The sequence below is a fragment of the Xiphias gladius genome, chromosome 14 (assembly GCF_016859285.1).
Source record: "Xiphias gladius isolate SHS-SW01 ecotype Sanya breed wild chromosome 14, ASM1685928v1, whole genome shotgun sequence".
In the NCBI taxonomy this organism is placed as follows: Eukaryota; Metazoa; Chordata; class Actinopteri; order Istiophoriformes; family Xiphiidae; genus Xiphias; species Xiphias gladius.
Window position 1 is genome coordinate 1,775,324 of NC_053413.1, and position 21,091 is coordinate 1,796,414.

Consider the following 21,091-nt stretch of genomic DNA (forward strand, 5'->3'; position numbering starts at 1 on the left):
AGTCTCTGGTTATCAACACTGGTGCCCCACAAGGATGTGTTTTGTGTTCACCATTATACTCCCTTTACATAGATGACTGTATTTCCCACTGCTAGTCTGTGAAACTGTTCATTTTGCTGCTGATGATACCACATTAGTGGGATTCATTTCTAACTGTAACTGAAACACTTCACAGAAATATGGTCTAAGCCTGGTGGACTGGTATGTAGCCAACAACTTCGGAGTTGAATGTTTTCAGAACAAAAGAAGTAGTGGTGGATTTCCGTAAGAGACATAGCAACAATCTACTTTTAGTCTTAAATGATAAGAAAATTCAACAGGTGGAAAACTCCACATTCTTGAGCGTAAAAATCTCTTCTTCAATTACAACAGCTCTGCAAAAAGCTCAGCAAAATGTTTCTTTTCAAGACAGCTGAAAACTTTTTCCATTTCACAGGAAGTTATGATGCAATTTTATCGTGCAGGGATCTAAAGCATCCTCAATTTTGGAATAACTGTGTGGTATGGAAACACCTCAACACAAGACAGGAAACGTCCGGGCAAAATTTCTTTTTGAGTGAAACGTATAAGAACCAGGACAGCCAGGTTCAAAAACAGTACGGTCGTGCCCTTAGTTCCTAAATCACCTAGGTGCTGAACTTAATTCCTTTCTGTAAAACACTGTCAGGGTATGTATACAATGGTATACATCATAGATGGTTCATGATATTGAGAGCATCCCAATGGGAATTATTTAATGATTATTATTATTTTGTATTGCTTTCTTAAAAAAATATATCACTTGTTTTATGTCCCTAGGTGCACTGGCAATAAATTATTGAATCTTGAATATCGTGTAAATCATTTAATCTCATTGCAATCCAGATTCAGTATAACTGCAATGTGAAGCCACACAGTACTTTTAAAGTGGCTTATCATATAATCCAAATTTAACCTCTTACTGTTGTTACTTAGGTTAGCCTCACCAGGCCTGAAACAAAAACTGAATCTAGTGTTACATTTTGTCTTATTAACAATGAAGATGAGAGCATACATTCTGAAAAACATTTATTTGTTCTAATGTACAATAAAAAAAAGGATAAAATATAAATTGTTGTAAAACTCTAAGAGTGTTAAGTGTTAACTTAATCTGAGGGATTCATAAACCACCTGCATTAACTCAGAGATGCAGGGTAGTCAAAAACTATAAAACTTCTGATCATCAGATTCAGTCTGAAATATTTCTTACTTACATATGACAAAACTTGAATGACAAATAGGTACAAAAAAGTAAGTCAAACTGTTGGACTTTTTAGTTCTTGAATGGAGCCCTGGAGTGAATAAAAGGTGACAGGCCCTAGTATAAAGAGGGAAATAGAGTGTAAATAGATTTTTGTTCCATTCCCTATTTAATGGAGGGAGATCCTTACTGGTCCATGCCTTTGCAAGGTCTCTAGCTGTCTGATTTTATCAAGCTGCCAAAGTAAGCTGTCACTGTCTTTAGCTTGTTGTTGAGGAAGTTCTGCTCTACTTCCACCTTCCCTCCCAGGCCAGCCAGAGAGGCTATCTGTGGAGAGATGGACAGAGACATAATATTTTACCAAACTGGTGTTGCTCCAACCCCTTAAAACTGTTGGTTAATTATGTTAAACCAGACCAGAACAGAAAGGAAAGATACAGATTGCTGTGTTGTTGTTGCAGATCCATTCTGTAATTTCAGTAATGTTCTGACTAAATTTGAATAATATGGTATGGGGAACAAGCACGTGTTGTGCAAGAGCCTTATTGATTTTGCTCAGATTTTTATTAATTTAAAAAAAAAATGTTTGGAACCTGACTATCAATAATCTGTTTTTCTGATTTTTAATCAACTGCTGTTTGTTTGACGGCTCACCAAAAGATGACCCCACATTTGGTACACCCATTCTCAATTATGCTCCAGATGCCACATCCCAAATTTTGTGCAAAGCTATCTGTTACTGCTGCTGTAACAGGAGCTAAAGAATTTGGTATGCCTCTAAACTATATCCTCAAGTATACAGTATTACCAGTACAATGTACAGTATATACCAGTACCAAATGAAACCAAACTAAATAGGACCATTCAGTATTTGCTTCAGATTAATCATACCAAATTTGGTGAAAATCTTACAGTGGATGGTGTTATAACATATTTTTGACATTACCTCACCAATAAATTTATTCAATGTCAGCAAATTTGTGATACACATCCACTGTCATAACAAATTTGATAAAATAATGTCTTACAACGTGAGAGAAAAGATACTTCCAGAACCTCCCAGGTCAGTGTACTTTCGGCTCCAAGTTCCATTGGGTGCTTGGACCTCAGTATACCTGCTTACAGGTCTAGTTCATATTGTTTTATGGATTGTAATGTAAAACACTAAAACATTTTTAAAAACTTGCAAGCAGGCATGTACTACAGAGTAAATGATGTCAGTGTTCTTGTACAATAACTAATAGCCTGTTCACCCCTTGATCTACCAACACATAAACACAATGAACATACAGACCTGATCCATGTCAGCATTGCGAGGCAGGAAGTACACTATGTTGTCTGATATCAGTTTGGCCCGGCGGAAAATCTCAAATGTGGCTACTATTAAGGATGAAACCCAAAATTTGATATAAACACAGTCCATTTAAAAAAAATCTATTTTAAAATGCAGAGAGTAGATTTAGAGTTGATATTTCTTGTGTTTAGAGCTGACATTTTGTGCTGAGGACAGCACTACAGGACAGCTCATGGAGCTGCTCTGCAGCCTTTGATGTGTACAAGTGGAAATTTTGCCTGGTTGCAAATGAAAGAGGACAGGTTAGGAGATCACCAAAAGCATTAGGATTTATCCTCTGGAGACTGATCTCTGCATCAAATTTTTTGTCCAATCAGGCAAGTACTTATCAAGCTCTGAACCAAATATTAGATCACCACGATGACCATCCTCAGGCCTCGTAGTGTGTGAGACAAAAAGAACACCCATAGGTTTTTTTTGTTTAATATGAGAGGAGAGCAGGCACCTACATAAAACAGCCTTGCAACAAGCATTACCTGTGTAAGCCTGATATTGTCTTATATTCTATTCTGCTTTGATGACACTATGTCAGACAGTCTGGTAATTTCTGAAGATTTAATTTGCTTTGTTGTTGCACTGGATTGGATTATATATTCAGATAGTTAGTACAGTCTGTGTGGTTTGAAATTCATAATATCAATAAGTTGTTACTTTTTCCCTATCTGTACATATATAGGAAGGTACTTTTGGCCTTTTGTGTCAGGTAGACACAGCAAGAGACTGTATATAAAAAAATTACATAATTACTCTTCAGTGTGAGGATAGTGGGCTTGAAGTAAATGTAGCCAGAACTCAACAGGTTATTTTATCAAGCAACACACAATACACTCTTGATAAACTGTTTGACAATACCATATCCACCATAGACATTGTCAGTAGTCATAAATGTCTGGAAGAGTTTGATTGACATCTGATTGATGGTCCCCTTAACTTCACAGAAAATACTGACTGCATTATTTAAAAACCATGCAGAGATTGTATCTATATAGGAAGTTAAATGATTTTAGAGTTAGTAAACACACAGTGGAGATGTTTATAAAAATTTAGTTGAAAGATATTTAGGAACATGGTCATGCAGTAATGGACATTAGAATGTTAGAACTAAAGTGAATCTACAGAGAACAGTAAATATATTTGGTAAAGTTATGGGAGAAATACAACCAAGCGAGGATAGTGGATTAAATTTATAGAGTAACTCTAGAGCGGGCTGAACAGCGTTGTTCCACAGCCCTCTTTGGATGAAAGTTTGCAGTCTGTTTCACCTCTAACCACACCAGCACCACTGATGGCGGTGGTCACAAGTCTGCTCAATTGCACCTATAACCACACCCAACAGTGATTGCACAGTGTACTCTTCTACAAACAAAACTTACAGCATGATAAAATTCAATATTTTAAGATTTAACATGGTGAGATTTGTTGTAGAGATTTTGTATTCAATTGCATTAGACTGTACAGATGTTGTAGAATAATTTGACTGCCCCTTGTAAACTAAAGATCATTTCATAGTGAAATAACATAAGATCATAACATTTCTTGGGGCGTCTTGGTGGATAAAGGAGTAGTTTTGAGAAATATGCATATTCATTTCCTGCAGAGAAGATGCAAGAAAGTGATAAGATGACTGATACCACTCTCGTGTCTGTGCTGTAAATATGAAGCTAGAGTCAACAGCGGGTTAGCTTAACTCAACATAAAGATTGGAAACGGGGAAACAGCTAGCCTCGGTCCAAAGGTAATAACATCCACCTAACATGTTATATCCAATTTGTTCAATCCATACAAAAACTGAGGTGCAAAGCTGACAATTGCAGTTTTACAGGGCATTATGTGGGTTATTTTATAGATCAAATAAACAAAACATAATGTGCGAATTAGTGAGCTTTAGAAATGGTATTTCCCAAAATGTCTAACTACATGCCATATACTGTGATTTTAACATCCCTGGTTCAAATCTGGCCAAGGACTTTAATTGTGTATAATATTCCTCCTGCTTCCACATCAAAGGATATCCATCAGGCTCCATCATGGTCCTGATGTCAAACACCTCAGCAGTCAGGTAGTCTGGTCCACCCCATGGTGGTGAGAGGAAGACCACATCGCCACAGAGACAGGATGCCAGCTGAAGGAAGTCTCCTTGCAGGAAGTCAATTTGATTGGCCACACTGTAAACTGTAGCATTGTGCCGCGCCATGTTCAACTTTACCGGGTCGATATCAATGGCCAGGACTGAAAGTATGACACAGAATAAAAACACAGCAGGAGAAAGAGATAGCAAGCACTCAGTCTTTCACCAGGCTGTAATATCCATACAGGGACTGTAACATTTCCAGCCCTCTGTTAGGACTCAATGGACAGTCAGGGTCAAAACAGAAAGCTTCAAACCTGGGGGCAGTTCAGAGACTTGAATGTTTTTTTTGTTAGTTTAGGCTATTTAGTATTACACTTGACATTAATTATGGATTTCCTGAAGGGAAGATTCTAGGCCCTGTTCTGTATTCTTTATAAATATTCCCTTTTGGTCACATTTTGTGTACATTAATGTAAAATATCTTGATTATTCCGATGACACACAATTGTATATCTCAGTTTCTCCAAATGACTACAGTTGTTTAATTGCTCTTATAAATGACTTAAGACTAAAATTTATTTTGCGTCTTAACAAGATAACAAAAACAGTTTTATTTTTCATCTTATGAACATTTCAAAAGATCCATCTCAAAATAATTCTGAAATTATGATGTTTTTATTACAAATTACCTTTTTTTACTGGATTAATTTAAAAAAATCTAGAAGAATATTACCATTATTTCAGAAGGCTGAAGCCAGGATTTTGTCAAACACAAAAACAGAGAAATCAGCACACTACTTTTGACACTGGACTTGCTACCTTTATCTTTTATAACTGATTTAAAAGTCCTGCTGTTTATAAATCCTTACATAACGTAGCACCTACCTACATTAGTGACTGCTTTTTTTAATTTTTTGCTGCAGGCGACATATGCACTTTCAGATATACCTGTGATAAAATGTAACCAACTGATAATATGATTTTATGTACTGTGCCTAATGTATTAGTGTTAACAGGGGCTAAACACAGCCTCAGAAAGTCTGTACTTGAATATTTAAACAGGAGCAAGAAGCACATACATACAACTCAAAATCAGTTATTCTATCACATATGGAAAAAACTATTCCATTTGGTTTACCATTCAGTACAAGTATTCCTGAACTCAAACCCTAAGCCCAGTTGAAAACTCTATATACTAAACTGTTGTAGAAGTCAGACAAAACAGACAAACAGACAAACAGTCACTGATGAAAAAAAAGGTTTTATGAATGATATCATAAAGTGGTAGCGGTGAATGGAGGTACAAGAACACACACACACATTCATTAGGCTTACCTCTCTTTCCAGTGAGGGCGAACTGAATGGCGTTTCCTCCAACACCACAGAAGGCATCTATGACCAGCTGAGAGTCACAGAAGCTGTGCTCCACCCTGAGGGCGATATGCTCAGCAATTCTCTCTGGTGTCACAGAGAACCAGCCCTCTGAAACACACAACGTTAGTGATGTGTGTGTGAGACACAATCTAAGAAATTCTGTGTGTTAAAGCAATTCCTGCATTATCACATTGGCTGAGGGTTGAATTATCACAAAGCTATGAGGATGTAGACTGGAGGGAGAAAGCTCTGACTTTGTTAGAGCATCCAACGATGCCCCCAAATCCCAAATGTTATCCCAGCTCACTGTGCATGTTTTAAAAATCAACACAATGCGTTTTGTCAGAGCTTCTCAGCGTTGATCAGACAAACAGAAGGAAGCCCACCATACCAAATGCCCAACATGGATTCAGTTACAGTCTGTTATACTGTCATCTAAGTCTCAGTGCTACTGATGCATACCAGACTCAGAGGGTTTGTCTGGGCACTTGAAGTGATGACAGAAACTAATGAAGACTGAAAAACATGTTCTACAGACTGAAGCTAAGATCATTTTATGAAGATTTGGTCTGCTAAATTTCGCTGTGATCACAGATGGAATGTACATGGCAATTACATAAATTAATTATCTGACTGATAGAACTACTGATTTAGTTGGAGATTCAGATTTTACATTCAAACCAGAGACAAATATGGCTATTGTTGAGTAAAAAATGTTCATGATTTTAAAAAACAGCCCTTTTTGGGGTCTTTTTTCAGTTGGACACATTTGGGTTACAAAATAGAGTGCATTAAACTTTAAAAGCATAGGCATGTTTATCATAGCACACATACGAAATGCAAAACAATCACTCAAATCATAAAAAATTCAAGAAAATGCTACATTACATGTAGGTCTTTGATGAGAGACCAAACTAGATAAGCTGTCATTTTTGGACTATTTTTCTAAAGCATCCTCAGACACATTTGATAAAGAGTCAAGTAAATTCAAAATGTTTCCAATTTTCAGTCATCTACTAAGCTGTTACAAACAGTACACACAAAATTACACTTCTCAATTTTAATTTTAAAAACACAGCAAAAACTATTGAAAAAAAACTTTTGCAGTAATAGTTCTATTATCAAATTGTGAATACCACTGATGGCTGTGGTCACAAGTGTGCTCAATTGCACCTATAACCACACCCAACAGTGATTGCACAGTGTACTCTTCTACAAACAAAACTTACAACCTGATAAAATTCAATATTTTAAGATTTAACATGGTGAGATTTGTTGCAGAGCTATTGTATTCAATTGCATTAGACTGTACAGGTGTTGTAGAATAATTTGACTGCCCCTTGTAAAATAAAGATCATTTCATAGTGAAATAACATAAGATCATAACATTTCTTGGGGCGTCTTGGACGATAAAGGAGTAGTTTTGAGAAATATGCATATTCATTTCTTGCAGAGAAGATGCAAGAAAGTGATAAGATGACTGATACCACTCTCGTGTCTGTGCTGTAAATATGAAGCTAGAGTCAACAGCGGGTTAGCTTAACTCAACATAAAGATTGGAAACGGGGGGAAACAGCTAGCCTCGGTCCAAAGGTAATAACATCCACCTAACATGTTATATCCAATTTTTTTAATCCATACAAAAACTGAAGTGCAAGGCTGACAATCTGCAGTTTTACAGGGCATTATGTGGGTTGTGTTATAGATCAAATAAACAAAACATAATGTGCGAATTATTGAGCTACATTTTATATAGCAGTAGTTCTATTATCAAATTGTGATAACTAAATGCAGATCTATGTCTAGTGGAGCTCTGCATCCGAATGTGTTTTCAAATCACCTGCTGTTTAACACACAGCTTGTGCACAAAAGGTTAAAAACGGTTCTGCTTTTAACAATATGCATTATACAGAGCCTGAGCTAAGACTATAACCACATAACTAACACATTTTCAAATCACATGCAATGTTTACCTCTAAATCACACTATACCCACACAGTAAAACTCAAACAACTAAATTGTATCACATCTCTCTGAAGCCAGTATAGACAGGAGGAACATTCATAGTAATAATGGCATGGGAGTACTATATCAAGATAGACTTGACCTTTTTCTCTGGCACATGTGACTCTGTAATAAATGTGAGTTAAACGTAAAATAATTACTGTTAAAGTAACAACAGTAAATGGAATATTATTTCCATGTGTGCTTTCTGTCCTTCCTCCTGTCGCCCTAAAACTAACTTATCTGTTTCAACTGCATGAGAATCAACCAAAACTGGAGGTGTAGATTTTCACACCAATTTTCAGCCTGAATTCTCTGATGTAATTAACTTCTGACATATTAATTCCCACTATGGCTCATGTTTCTAGAACCCAGCTCCAACTCTGCTTTCCAGAGCAGCAACATCTAATACACAGTCACCTTCTTTTAAACATAGCCTGTTCATTTATAGAGATGGATTTTTTTATTACATGTGTTTCATTTGGTGCTGAAGGCAATGACATTAATTCTGTTACTTTTACTCTGTTACTCTATATACGTGCATGTAGCATGCAGACTGACCTCGGTCCAGCCTGATCCCTTCATCAAAGCGAGAGAAGAGTCTGTAGCGTTGAGCCCAGTATTTAGCCAGCTCCGGTTCAGCTGCCATCTCCGCTGGGACCTGCTGCTTCTTCTGTCGCTTACCCTTCTTCTTTTGCTTCTTTCCATCTTTCCCACTCAACTCTACACAGACACACACACGCATGCACATTATTTATCATTACACTGCACCAGTTTTCTAAGGATTGTCTTATTTTTCTACAAGCAAACATTTATGCCATCAGAATCCCCTGACAAATGCTGTGCTTACCGCTGTCATCTGCAGGTGCATCAGACGGGATAAAGTCAGGAATTTCTAGATATGTTAACTGTCTACCAGGCTGCTCCTGCTCCTCCTCCCTCTCAATATCCACAGTCTCAGTAGCCGAGTTGAAGGAGTTGTTGACCTGAGTGTACCTATTCCTTTCTGCATCTAAACTGGACAAAGAATTAGAACTCTCTTCTTCTTCCACCACCTCCTTATCTCCTTTCTCAGCACTCTTCATCTCCCTCCTCCTCCTTTTCTCCTCTTCTCCCGTCACTTTTCCCAGAAATGGAGGATTGTCCTCAGGTTCCTGTGTACATCTTCCTCTCATCTCACGCTGGCAACATGGAGTCATCTGTGTCTCTCTCTGGTTCTTTTTAAGGAAGTTTTGGACCTGTGAAGTAAAAACAGTCTTCATTTAATTAGTCTTCTGTTAAAAACATTCATAATAATAAAAACTCTATAGTCCATTCTACTATTTACCTTTTCTGTCATTGATAATCTCTAAGGTTGGTTTTATCTATTCCCTGCTGCCATGCTTTTCATCTACGTGTCAGCATAAGCCGGATGTGAGTTCAAAAGTTTTAATAGGGTTGATAAAATCAAGTTAAACTAAAATGTAAATCGGGTCAATTTCTTGCTCTTGTTTAAAACAGTGTCATGAAACTTTGTAGTGGAACACTGTGCATTTTGGAGTATGTATTTACATCTTTAAATTGCCAAGCCAAAGTCTGAGGGAAAATTATTGCATGGTTGCAGCCAACCAGTATGAATTATCAACATTGAGGTAATTAACTGTCATGTAAAGACAGTCAACAGATACTTCCTTTCACAAAAGTCAATTCTGATTACCCATATAGAACCAAAATATGGGTTTTTGATACAGCTCCAAGGGAAAGACTTACTAACGGCATAACACATATGCGTGCTGTGGTTTACACTGAGTTAGGGCCCACAATGTACGTTTAATCCTGATTTACAAAGGCAGCAGCTCATTACACACTCAGCTCCTGGACTGAGCCTGAGCCCAGGACTTATGCATTTCTGTGAGTAAAAGAGAGCTCATAGTGAAGGCACATAAGTGGGATCTCTTTGAGATTATCAAAATCAGAAAAGAAAATATTTACTTTCACCACAAGTAAACTCCACCAGAATGAGTCTGAAAACAGGCTTGAAGGCCGTAGTAAATCTGGACTGAATTAACTGGATCAGTCTGAACAGACTTTATTCATTGGACTCCTGAAGCAAGAAAAATCTGGGAAAAACTTGAAAGCTTCAAGAGTTAGAGGCTAAGCAGTGAGTTAAACTTCAGCCTAATGCTGGAGGAAACTGGGGACATGTTTATTTACTGAAGAATTCTAATCAAGATTGTGGAGAGAGATGCAGAGAAATGTCTCACTTGTTTTTTTTTTCATCTTTGCAGCCAAACTCTTACCCTAGCTTCAGCCAAATGGTTTGGAATACTACAACCGTTGTTGAGCCACATTAAAAGGCATTTAAGGTCCCATTTTAGTTCGTAGTATTTGACTTTTCTTTATGTAAGTAAAGTTGAATGAATATGGTCACAATTATTTCAGCCACTAAAACTTTTTGTGGTTCATATACAAAGATAATCTACATTTGACCACATGTGAACGGAAGCACCTTTAATTTGTATTGTATAAGTCATCAAGAGGATTTTCATGATGAGGCTCCAGTTTGAGGAGAAAAAAAGTAGTGGTGATGATATACGTATCTGATGTATTTGTGTCATTTCCATTTCTGCTGGTTTTACCAAAAACACGAGTGCAATTCAAATTCACATACAGCTGATGGTGTGATTTGTAGAGCTTGGAAGTTCAAAGTCAGGAGAGATGGACAGGAGGTTTTTAGTGAGGAGGATCTAATATCAGCTGCACTGTATCTCCTGGCTGGTCTGGGAACAAGTGGAATTCCTCCTGGAAAAGTATTGCCTCCAACACCCTGGGCAGAATTATGCACAGGACCCTGCTGCTGTCAGGCTGGAAAATCCAGCATGGCAGCACAGATTACTTTACCAACCATCAATCCATTCCAAGCATTCAAATCAGGTTCTCCTTCCTTTGTCCCAAGTCTTACAGACAGTGTAAACCTTCAACAGTTTACAGGTGGTACCTTGTAGAGAGAGGTGCTGATCTGTGGCTGTGTGTTGTCTCTTCCCGTTTCTGAGAACCTGGTGTGTTTGTTGATGCTGCGGACTATTCTCTTAGTCCACCACTGCCTCTGACACTTCTGACCAGCGCTGCCTTTAAACTTTAACACACTGTTGAACCTGGGACACAGACACAAATACAACCTCATCCAGAGAGACATTTACTGTGTAACAACTGCTCCAATATGTGTACACACCATGACACTTACCATACATACATATTACTCTCTGTTTGACTGAATAATATGAAAATGATGCCCTTCCCGTTTTTTGAGCAAAGAGCAAGATACATATCTCACCTCATTTTTATACTGTACGTATGCACCAGGTGCCATTATGTCCACCTGGCTAAAACTAATACAGTCCAAATCCAAAAATCTAGAAAAAAAACTTTCTTCAAGAGTTAGAAACCAAGCAATGAGTTGAAACTTCAGCCTAATGTTAGTGCTGGAGGAAAAATTAGGACGTGTTAATTTATTGAACAATTCTAATCAAGATTGTGGTGAGAGATGCAGAGAAATGTCTCAGCTGCAATCCAACAGCTCCACAGTCAGTCAATCATGGTCAGTTTGGAGGATGTAGTTTGTGTTGCTGTTGAACTGTATTGTGTGATACTGAGAGGTGTTTCTGATATTAAGTCTACCCTCCTAGATATAAATGTGGTGGGAACAGTGCAGCTGGATCCAGTGGACATGAAGGGCAAACAGAATGGATGAACAGATCAGACTCACAGGGGCTCTGGGTTATGTTTGAGTCCCAGTTTACTCCAAGCTGCATCAGGTGTCAGATGTGGGCTCTCCTCCACATCCAGCTCATGACTGCAGACAAATAGAAAATAGTGTGTTAAGATTGAAATATGATCACATCTACATCTCTTCCTTTTATTAGCAGTTGAAGCCCCTGGGATAAACTTTACATTTTCTTATGGATTTTTATTTTCTTATATTACTTGTTTGCATATGTTTCAATTATGTTCTTAGTTTCCAGTGAGACGGTAAATAACAGAGACTTCAAACTTAATTTCTGCATCAGAAAAGTGTCAAGCTAAGGATCACATAGGAATTTGGAATCACATCAGAAACATGAGGGTGTTATAACTACTAAGTTCGACATTTGATGTCCCTTTTAAGTTATGATTATTACACCCTTAATTTCTGTGAAATTCAGTGAAGGAAGTCTCATGAAAACCAGTGTGCCAAAAAAAATTTTTTTTTTTAACTCACATAATTTGAACATTTTCCCAAGGAAATACATGTTATCTAGTTTTAAGTATAATCTGATAACTATGGTAATGTCTGAAAAATTCAAGCAGCCATATTTTACACAGTGCCAGATTGAGTGGCACTACAGCTGGTTAGCTGATTTAAATGTTAAAACTTTTAATATGGGACACCATATTAAATATTACACCATTTTAGATATTGTAAGAAACAGTCAAAGCTTTTTGCCTTTTTTTGACCAGTTGCTCGAAACACTGAGCATTATTGTAATCATGCTTGCTGTGCAAGTGAGCCTGGCTCTATCAAACAAAATCTGTGTCAGTTGCAGGAAATGAGAGAGCAAATGGTCTATCACATAAACAAGGAGAGAGATTAGACTTTTAATTTGCTTTGTGATCAATAAATCATAACCACAGTTCTTGTGGTTACCATGGTTATGACTTATTGATCACAAAGTAAAGTACAAGTCTATCCGCTCTCATGGTTTAGTTTCATGATATGTCCTTGGATCCAAATAGCACCTGGTTTATGATACCTGAATTTCTGAAGCAGCATTTCTCCGTTAATCTACTGGCATTTGCTCTCTCTATAGAGGTCTATCACGTAACTTGATATTAGCCGCTCAAGTTCAGTTCAGTTCAGAACTTTATTGCCTCATAATATTAAATTCTACAGAGTATGAAAAAATACAGGTAAAAGTCCATATTAAAAAAACTGCAACAAATAAAAATAAGGACAAGCTGAAGCGCTTGGCTGTGCAGAGAACCACAGGCAGTTTATGGGATATTTGAATTAAGTATTTATTGCACATAGGATAAAACCAAACTTAAACATGTTACAACTAATTTTCAGAAACCTCTATCTGACCAGAAACGAGAATGTCAGATTCTTTGAAGAAATGATTGTCTGGAAACCTGTTTCTCATTAAAGGTAGCTCAGTATTTCTTTGCATTCAATACACATACAGTACAAACTCACCTGCGTTTGACTTTAGCATGTCCTCCTCCTCTGGGTTTGTCATCATCGTTCTCATCTTCTCTATCTGACATCTTATTCCTTGAGCCATACTGTCCCACAGGGCTGCCAGCAGCCTGCTGGGAATCTGAGTCAAAATATACAAGGTATTTACCGGCAAACTCACACCAAATACACATTAAATACATTTTCATTATTCTAAAACTATCATTCCAACCCTTAAATGTGATAAATAAATTTAATAATTTAGTGTAATAATAATGTTTAAAATAATGAAAAAGTCCTATACGAAAGCAACTGAACTTTTTTGAGGTTCTTGAAGGTATTTCATCTCTCATCCGAAAGGCTTCTTCAGTTCTAACTTACTTGTGGGGCATCCCAGGCATTTAACCTCTTGTAGGGTCATGAACACTTTGGGAGTCATTGAGATCACATGAGTCGTTGACCCTACCAGCCATGTTAATCGTTAGGGTCACATGAGTCATTGTGTGAATGGATGCAATGTACACATTTTGGCCAGAGAAGACAGATGGCTGAAATACGAGTGAAAGAAGCCATCTCTGTCAAACTGGAACTACCATCATTAAACAGAGGAGCTGGTCTACAACACCACTCTTCGGTCACTTACAATGAGGTCTTGAGATCCCTCCCCTGGCAGCTTAACACGCATACACACAATTGATTCATTTGACGCTAACAACTCAGATGATGGCCGGGTGGGTCAGCGACTCACATGTGACCTCAATGACTTTTAAAGGTGTTTGCAATGCAACTCCTGAAGAATGCCTATATCGACACAGGAGTGCAGAAGGGGGAGTCCCTGAGGTGCTAGGCTGCATTTAACCCACAGGACTGGTTACTCAGCTGATCTGTGAGGCAAGAGAGTGCAGGGGAGGCATGGCAGTGGTATGGCTGGACCTCGCTAATGCCTAAGGATCCATTTTACATAAGTTAGTGGAAACAACACTGATAAAACACCATGTTCCAGGGACAAATAAAGACCCCATCCTGAAAAACTACAACAGCTTCAGTGTGAGAGTCACCTCTGGAACAGACATCCGAATGGCATGAGATAAGGCAATCAGCATTGGCTGCACAATTTTGGTGTCCTTATTTGCCCTGGCTATGAGTATCACATCAAAGCTCATTTCAAGGGCCAGTATAAGCTTCAAAGCAGCCAAGTCAAGGTCCTTAGTCCTGAGGAAGGGAAGAGTGGATAACCAGCACGGTATCTCTTTGAGAGGTGTCCAGATTCCATCTGCGGTGAAGAATCCGGTCAAGAGCCTGGGCACAACCTCTGATAGAACCCTGAAGGAAACTGCAGCAGTCCAGGCAACCAGTGAGGAGCTAAAACCATGGTTAACAGCAGTGGACACGTCTAGACTTCCTGGAAAGATCAAGGCTTGGATTTACCAGCTTGGAATCTTGCCAAGACTTCTCTGGCCACTGCTGATCCATGATATCCCATTGAACACCACTGGCCTTTGACGATTGGCAGCCATTAAGATCCTCACTATGATAATGCCCAAGGTGTATTGGCTGATCCAAGAGGAGAAGTCGAGGGATGCTCTGGTAGGATAATGGGCATGCGTAAGTAGGGGGTGTGGACAAACTGGGACCATGCTCTGGAAGTCAGACCCACTCCAACTCAAGTTTCTGATCAAGTCAGTGTATGACATCCTCCCAAGCCCATTAAACTGTCACTGCTGGGGTTTCGTAGAAACTCCAGCATACCCACTGTGCCCATAGAGAGGACCCCTTGAACACATGCTGAACTGCCTAGGGAGGGGAGCAGTGTTGTTGGTTCCATGACCATGTGGTTAGGGAAGCAGCAAACACCATCTGCACAGGAATCTACCACAGCAAGCAACAACTTCCAGCAAGGCATACCATCACATTCATTAGTGCAGGGGAGAAGCCCCAACTCCAGCTCAGGGCTCCCAGTGGACTGACGGCAACAGCACATGACTGGCAGTTGAAGGTTGACCTAAGGAGGCTGCCTGAAATTCCTAGAGAACATCACAACAACCACGCTCAGGCCAAATCTGGTGTTAACAACAACTGGTTCTGTTCCAAGTTACTGTCCCCTGGAAAAACCTGAAAGAGATGCCCCTGACCAGAAGAGGGCTAAGTACCCATAACTGGTAGCCAATTGCAGGGGCAGGGATGGAAAGGACACTGTGAGCCTACTGAGGTGGACTACAGAGGCCCCACAGGCTTGTCTCTCCATCAGACACTCAGGCTCCTGGTAATATCAGGTTTGCACAGCAGCAGAGCAACAAAGAACATCCTTTAAGGCAATGAAAAGACTTTGTGGTGGCTTTGGATCAAGAGGGGTGATCCATGGAGTAGCCTATGATTGCAGGAGCATCACTGATGATGTGTCTAAGCTGCACCACCTACGTGTATTTTAGACCTAACCAGGATTACATGACTGTTTATTGTGTTGGTGAGTATACAAAAAAGCAAACAAGAGGACTATATGTTCTTTGTGGTTGGGTATTCATGTACATGAGTTGTTCAGTAGCTGTTGTTTCAGGCTGATTCTAAATGTTTCTGATAGTTGCTGGACGAAATCTGCTTGCATTTCAAAATCGCTATTTCCCGAACTGTCTAAACTTGTGCCTATAGGTTATATTTCCAGGGATGCAAACTTTGCAACCTCTGCTTTTTTAAATATATATTTTTATGAGTATATTTAAATATTTTGCTGACTTACTGTATTTCAACTATTTTTTTATTTTAGAAACTTGTCTCATGTAGATTTAATTAATCATTTTAGTTGATCATTTTGCCAAGGAAAAAAAAAGTCACACTGAGCATTAGCATTAGGAAGCATGGGTCAAGCATGATACATTTCACATTTATATAGAAACCAATTACTCAGTAAATATTGTCAACAGAGATGCCTCTCTCATCTTGTTTTCAGCAAAGATAATGTTTATATTTACCTTTACATATATTCATTTGGCAGACTGAGACTGAGATTTCCTACCTTGCAGTGACGATAGTACAAGTCAGCATTGGAAGATTTTTTCTTAATTCTGACTTTATTTTATGAATGTTTCAGTTAGTGTACGATTACATAATTTTTCTTTTAGTTTAGTTCATACAAGTAACAATTTTGACAAAGTTCTTGCACAACATAAAGTCTTATTGGAAGGTGTGTTGGTTCATAAGTGTGTGCACAAGTGCGAGATTTCTGCTTCCTGATGAATCTAATTCTGAACAAAAGTTTTCTTCATATGGTTAGAATCAAAAAGTTTAGTATTTGCTAATAATAAGAACTTTTGTCAATTTTCGTATCAGAAATTGTACGATAAAAAATAACACTATAACATTTTGTGTTAAAACATAAGGGACAAAGCAGTCTGGTAATACAGCAAAGCCGACAGTGGACAGTGACACACACAAACACGCATACACACACACATACACACACCCACACACATGCGCGCGCTTACACACATTAATTACCTGTATGTTTGGTTGTGTTCGGCTGTGAGGAGGCAGCGGGTCTTTTGCGATCATTCCCACCATCAGAAGGATCATCGGAGCCACAGAGCTCTCCCTCTGACTGTTCTCTGATAGCAGCACTCACATACTGTCTATGTATCTCTGAGTCAGTCACGGAGCTGCCACCTGCTTCTATTGTGCAGTTCTGTCCAAACATATCTTTCAAAACCTCAATGTCATCGTGGAGAGCCTTCAATTCTACTCTCTGTTGACTCTCAGCTCCAGTCTGTCCATCCTTCCATTTTTCTGAGTGTGCCTCTATGCCTTTGTCCATCACCCCTGCTGCTGCTTGTCCACCAGTGTTCCCATTACAGGTGGACTGGTAAGTGGTCCAGCCCTGCGCTACCCAGTATGAATACTGCTCCCAGTAGGAGTAGTAGGTGTCTGCTGCATGTTTGTCCCAGTCAGCCTTTGTTTCTGTGTTGTCCCAAGGAGCAGCCACTGTTCCTGGATCTTCTGCAGACCGTAGCTCAGTCTCTGGATGTTTCTCCAGCCAGCTGCTCCACAGCAGAGCTTCACCCTGTTGAGCTTCAGGAGATACAGAGATAGATGAGAAAAATGGAGAAGCAATATTTAATATTTGAAAAGTGCCCTGAGATAACCTCTGTTATGATTTGGCGCTATATAAATAAAATTGAATTGAATTGAATTGAAGTTGTAGTGTAGGGTATTTGAACTTATGTATATTAAAAACAATAGGTTAGATAGACTACATTGAAAATGCAGGCCACACAGTACAACATCACTGCAACAAAAGTGAGTACACTGTGATTTCCAATTAAAGCTAACTGCATGAACAAGGTTATAAAATAACCTGTGAACACAGCAGCTTTGTCACTTTTGGCCTGGGTTGTGTTTAATACAACATAGCCCCACATGGTAAGAAACTCCATGAACAAGTAAGAAACCAAATTATGAGACTTCAAAGATGGGAGAGGTATAGCAGCATCAGCAGGCGACTGAACAATAGATGAAACACAGGGAGGAAAGAGGAGATAACACAATGCAGATTCCACGTAAAATAATAATAATAAAACTAATAATTATAACAATAGGACTAATAATGATATCATCAAGCAGACTGGATATAAAAATTATTATTATTATTATTGTTGTTGTTGTTGTTGTTGTTGTTGTTGTTGTTGTTATTGAAGCATGGCAGGTTGAGCAGGATCATGGGGGCAGTAGGTAGTTTGCAGTTACAGATACAGACTCTGTAGCTCTAGATGCAGAAATACCAGTAGAAAGAGATATGAGGAGAGAGGAGAGATACGAGAAAAACTACAGGAGAAAGAAGAAGTCAACAAAGCATTGCATTGAAGACTAGACACATGGAATGTCTGTGGAAAATGGTCTTTCAGTGACTTTTCAGACAGTGTGTCCCCTGACTTGAAGCCAATACAAAATCTTTGGAGTAGAAAATTGCAATAAACGAAACAACATTCCTTATGTTGCTGGATTATCTGAAAAACTCAGTAGGATCTTCCACAAACATAACATCCATGTGCATTTCAAACCCAGTTACACTCGCAGGCAAAAAAAATACCCAGGCACAAGCAGAACAATGTAGTTTACGCAGTCCAATGCAGCGAGGACTGCACAGAACTGTACATTGGGGAAACTAAACAACGGCTACATAAGCGCATGGCACAGCACAGGAGAGCCAGTTCCTCAGGTCAGGACTCAGCAGTCCACCTGCAACTTAAGGACAAATTACTCTCTTTTCAGGACGGTGACATACACATTTTGGCCAGAGAAGACCAATGGTTTGAAAGAGGAGTGAAAGAAGCCATTTGGAACAACAGTCACTAAACAGAGGAGGTCTGAGACACCATCTTTCAGCCACCTACAATGCAGTTCTAAGTTCACTCCCCAGACAGGTGAACACCCATCCACACGAGGACTCGTGTGACCACTCACTTGATGGCATGGTGTATCAACGATTCACTTGTCACCCTAATGACCCTCAAGGTGTTAGCACCCATCAACAATTTGACCTATGTTATCCAAAAAACTCACATGACGACTAGGAGGGTTAACGACTCATGTGTTTGTTGCTGATCTCACCAGAGGATATTCCCCACTATTCAGTTAGAAGTGAAGAAGCCTTTTGGATGAGAGGCGAAAACGTCTTCAACAACTTCAAGCAAGTCCAGTTGCCTTCGCATAGCACTTACAGAAGACACTGTATTAGGTTGCTCTCCATCTGAGGGTACTGAGTATTAGATAATGTCATTTTCATTGGGCATTACATTAGCTTTAGATTTATATTATCACATTATTAACAGTGTCAAAAACATTTTTATGTAGTCCAATGCGGGAAAACTACAAAAACGTAATTGGGTTCAGTGTACAGTTATACAGTGTACAAGTATTTTTACTTTACTGTAATCATTATATACTCCTCCTTACCCCAGTAGGTTTCCCAGCCAGCATCTTGGATCCCTCCTGACCCTTCAACCAGTGGCTCATACACTTCCTTCTCATCAACTAGGTCAAAAATCACAAGACGGTCACAAAACTGAACACATAATAATAATAATAATAAGTAAATTATAAATAAAGACAATAAAAGATAGAAAAAGAACACCTCCTTAAAGTGAGTTTTAAGAAATGATTTCAATTACGCTACTGATTATTCTCTGGCAGTAAGTTCCAAAGCAGGAGAGGCCCAAACTGGTGTTGATTCAAACTTGTTTCATGAATTTGTGGCTTTTTTACTCTGTGAAAAAAGCCACAAATGGATGCATGGAAACATAATTGCTGCATAGTTTCATAGCCTAACTACATAACTATGAGGAATCTGATCAAGCTACTTTGTTTACCATTCTTTAACTTTTGGATAGGCCCTCCTGCTTGGCCGCAGTAACCTGTTCCATAAATATTTGTAAAAAATAATATTAAGTTAATTTGATTACCTTTGTTGTCAACCTGTAGCTCTTTTTCATCACCCCCCTCTTCAGCTGCCCAGTATGTGGCAGGCTTCCTTTTTGACCTCTTCCCCTGTCACATGACCAAAAACAGGCTCATTCTACAGCAGCAACTCCTCAAAATAATTTAGTTCCATTCATTATGACATTAAAGTAAGTGAAACAGCATAACAGCACACGGTGCTGAAGGTACTGTCCAGCAGCAGGTCTGACTTACTGCTCTCCTCTGGTCAGAAGAGCTGACAAAGGCCAAGGGCAAACCCATGCTGGCCATCAACTGAGCCTCTTCATCCAAAACCTCCTCAGCGTCCTCTTCTTCCTCATCTTCATCATCTTCTTCTGTGAGTTGAGGGAATATGTATTTCAAATAAAACCATCTTTCATCCTCATTTGATTTCACCCTCCCTGTTATATAGTGTGTGTGTGTGTGTGTGTGTGTGTGTGTGAGAGAGAGAGAGAGAGAGAGAGAGAGAGAGAGAGAGAGAGAGAGAGTATGTGTGTGTGCTGTTGTACATTGTCTATGTATAATTCAATCAGTGGAAACTCTCAGAGGCGGTTAGGGAATTTCAGCAATACCAACACTGCATGATCACTGTGAACCCAGTCATTCCCAGTGCAATCGGAATGTTAAACATGACGAAATTCTTTAACACACCTTGGAAGGTTTCTGTCAGGTCAAAGGACAGCAGTCTATTATCAGAGCGATACAGCTCACGATCCCTGGAAACAGGGGGACAACACAGACAAAAGGAAAAGCTGATCAAGACCAACAACTCCGCAGCTTCACCTATCCACTACACTCTGTAGTGGTGGGATCTAACTTTTAAATATGTTCATCGTCACACATCCATGTCAGTGAGTAATAGTGGCCATTAGAGTTAAGAGAGGCTCACTGTACGAAGGCTCTGGAGCAGAGGCAGTGAATTCTCTCCTTCCCCTCCTCAGACGAGTGTCTCCTGCTGAAGAAGAGATCCGCCACCAGTGTCACCCTGCTCCTCTCCAGCATTGTGACGATCAGCTCAATGATTCTGAAGCACACAGCAACAGGAGCACAAACATTCACACACTGTCCTTTCCCGTCTGTGTCCGTACCAACACGAGTGTGCTTCTACTCCACGCTCTCGACGGCTGGCAAGTACAATCACGGGACTTCCGTCCATTTCTTTTCAGAATAAAAGCATTATTGTAATTTTTTTCCCCCCATAAATCATGGGAATCAAATTGAAATCCAGTTATTATGTTTTTGAGAATGAAATAGGAGATGCAGCACACACTGTACAGTTCTTTGTACAAGGCTGTTCCACAAATGCTGAAAATATAGTACAGCCCTTTAGATGATCTTATAAAACAATGTTATAACACTTATACTTTGAGAACTTTTTTGATTTTTTTGGATTTTTTGATTATTATAAAA

The 21,091-nt window shown here is 39.1% G+C and overlaps 1 protein-coding gene across 1 annotated transcript; it reads right to left on the reverse strand.

The window, feature by feature from the left end:
• Nucleotides 1-1,032: 1,032 nt before the first annotated feature.
• tgs1 (trimethylguanosine synthase 1) lies at nucleotides 1,033-20,808 on the reverse strand. Its single transcript, XM_040144488.1, has 15 exons — nucleotides 20,571-20,808; nucleotides 20,333-20,397; nucleotides 19,895-20,016; nucleotides 19,666-19,750; nucleotides 19,160-19,237; nucleotides 16,709-17,275; nucleotides 13,235-13,358; nucleotides 11,768-11,854; nucleotides 11,000-11,156; nucleotides 8,873-9,260; nucleotides 8,584-8,745; nucleotides 5,980-6,126; nucleotides 4,586-4,802; nucleotides 2,514-2,592; nucleotides 1,033-1,546 (listed from the first exon to the last, which is right to left on the reverse strand). Exons 1-15 carry the CDS (start codon nucleotides 20,681-20,683, stop codon nucleotides 1,433-1,435), a joined length of 2,505 nt encoding a protein of 834 aa, XP_040000422.1. The 5' UTR covers nucleotides 20,684-20,808; the 3' UTR covers nucleotides 1,033-1,432.
• Nucleotides 20,809-21,091: the final 283 nt, after the last annotated feature.

Excerpts from the sequence above, each read along its gene's own strand:
- tgs1 (XM_040144488.1), bottom strand. The coding sequence starts at position 20,683 with ATGCTGGAGAGGAGCAGGGTGACACTGGTGGCGGATCTCTTCTTCAGC. Across the intron at positions 11,855-13,234 it reads CATGCTAAAGTCAAACGCAG|TCATGAGCTGGATGTGGAGG; the intron begins GTGAGTTTGTAC and ends ATTTGTCTGCAG. Across the intron at positions 1,547-2,513 it reads GCAATGCTGACATGGATCAG|ATAGCCTCTCTGGCTGGCCT; the intron begins GTCTGTATGTTC and ends ATCTCTCCACAG.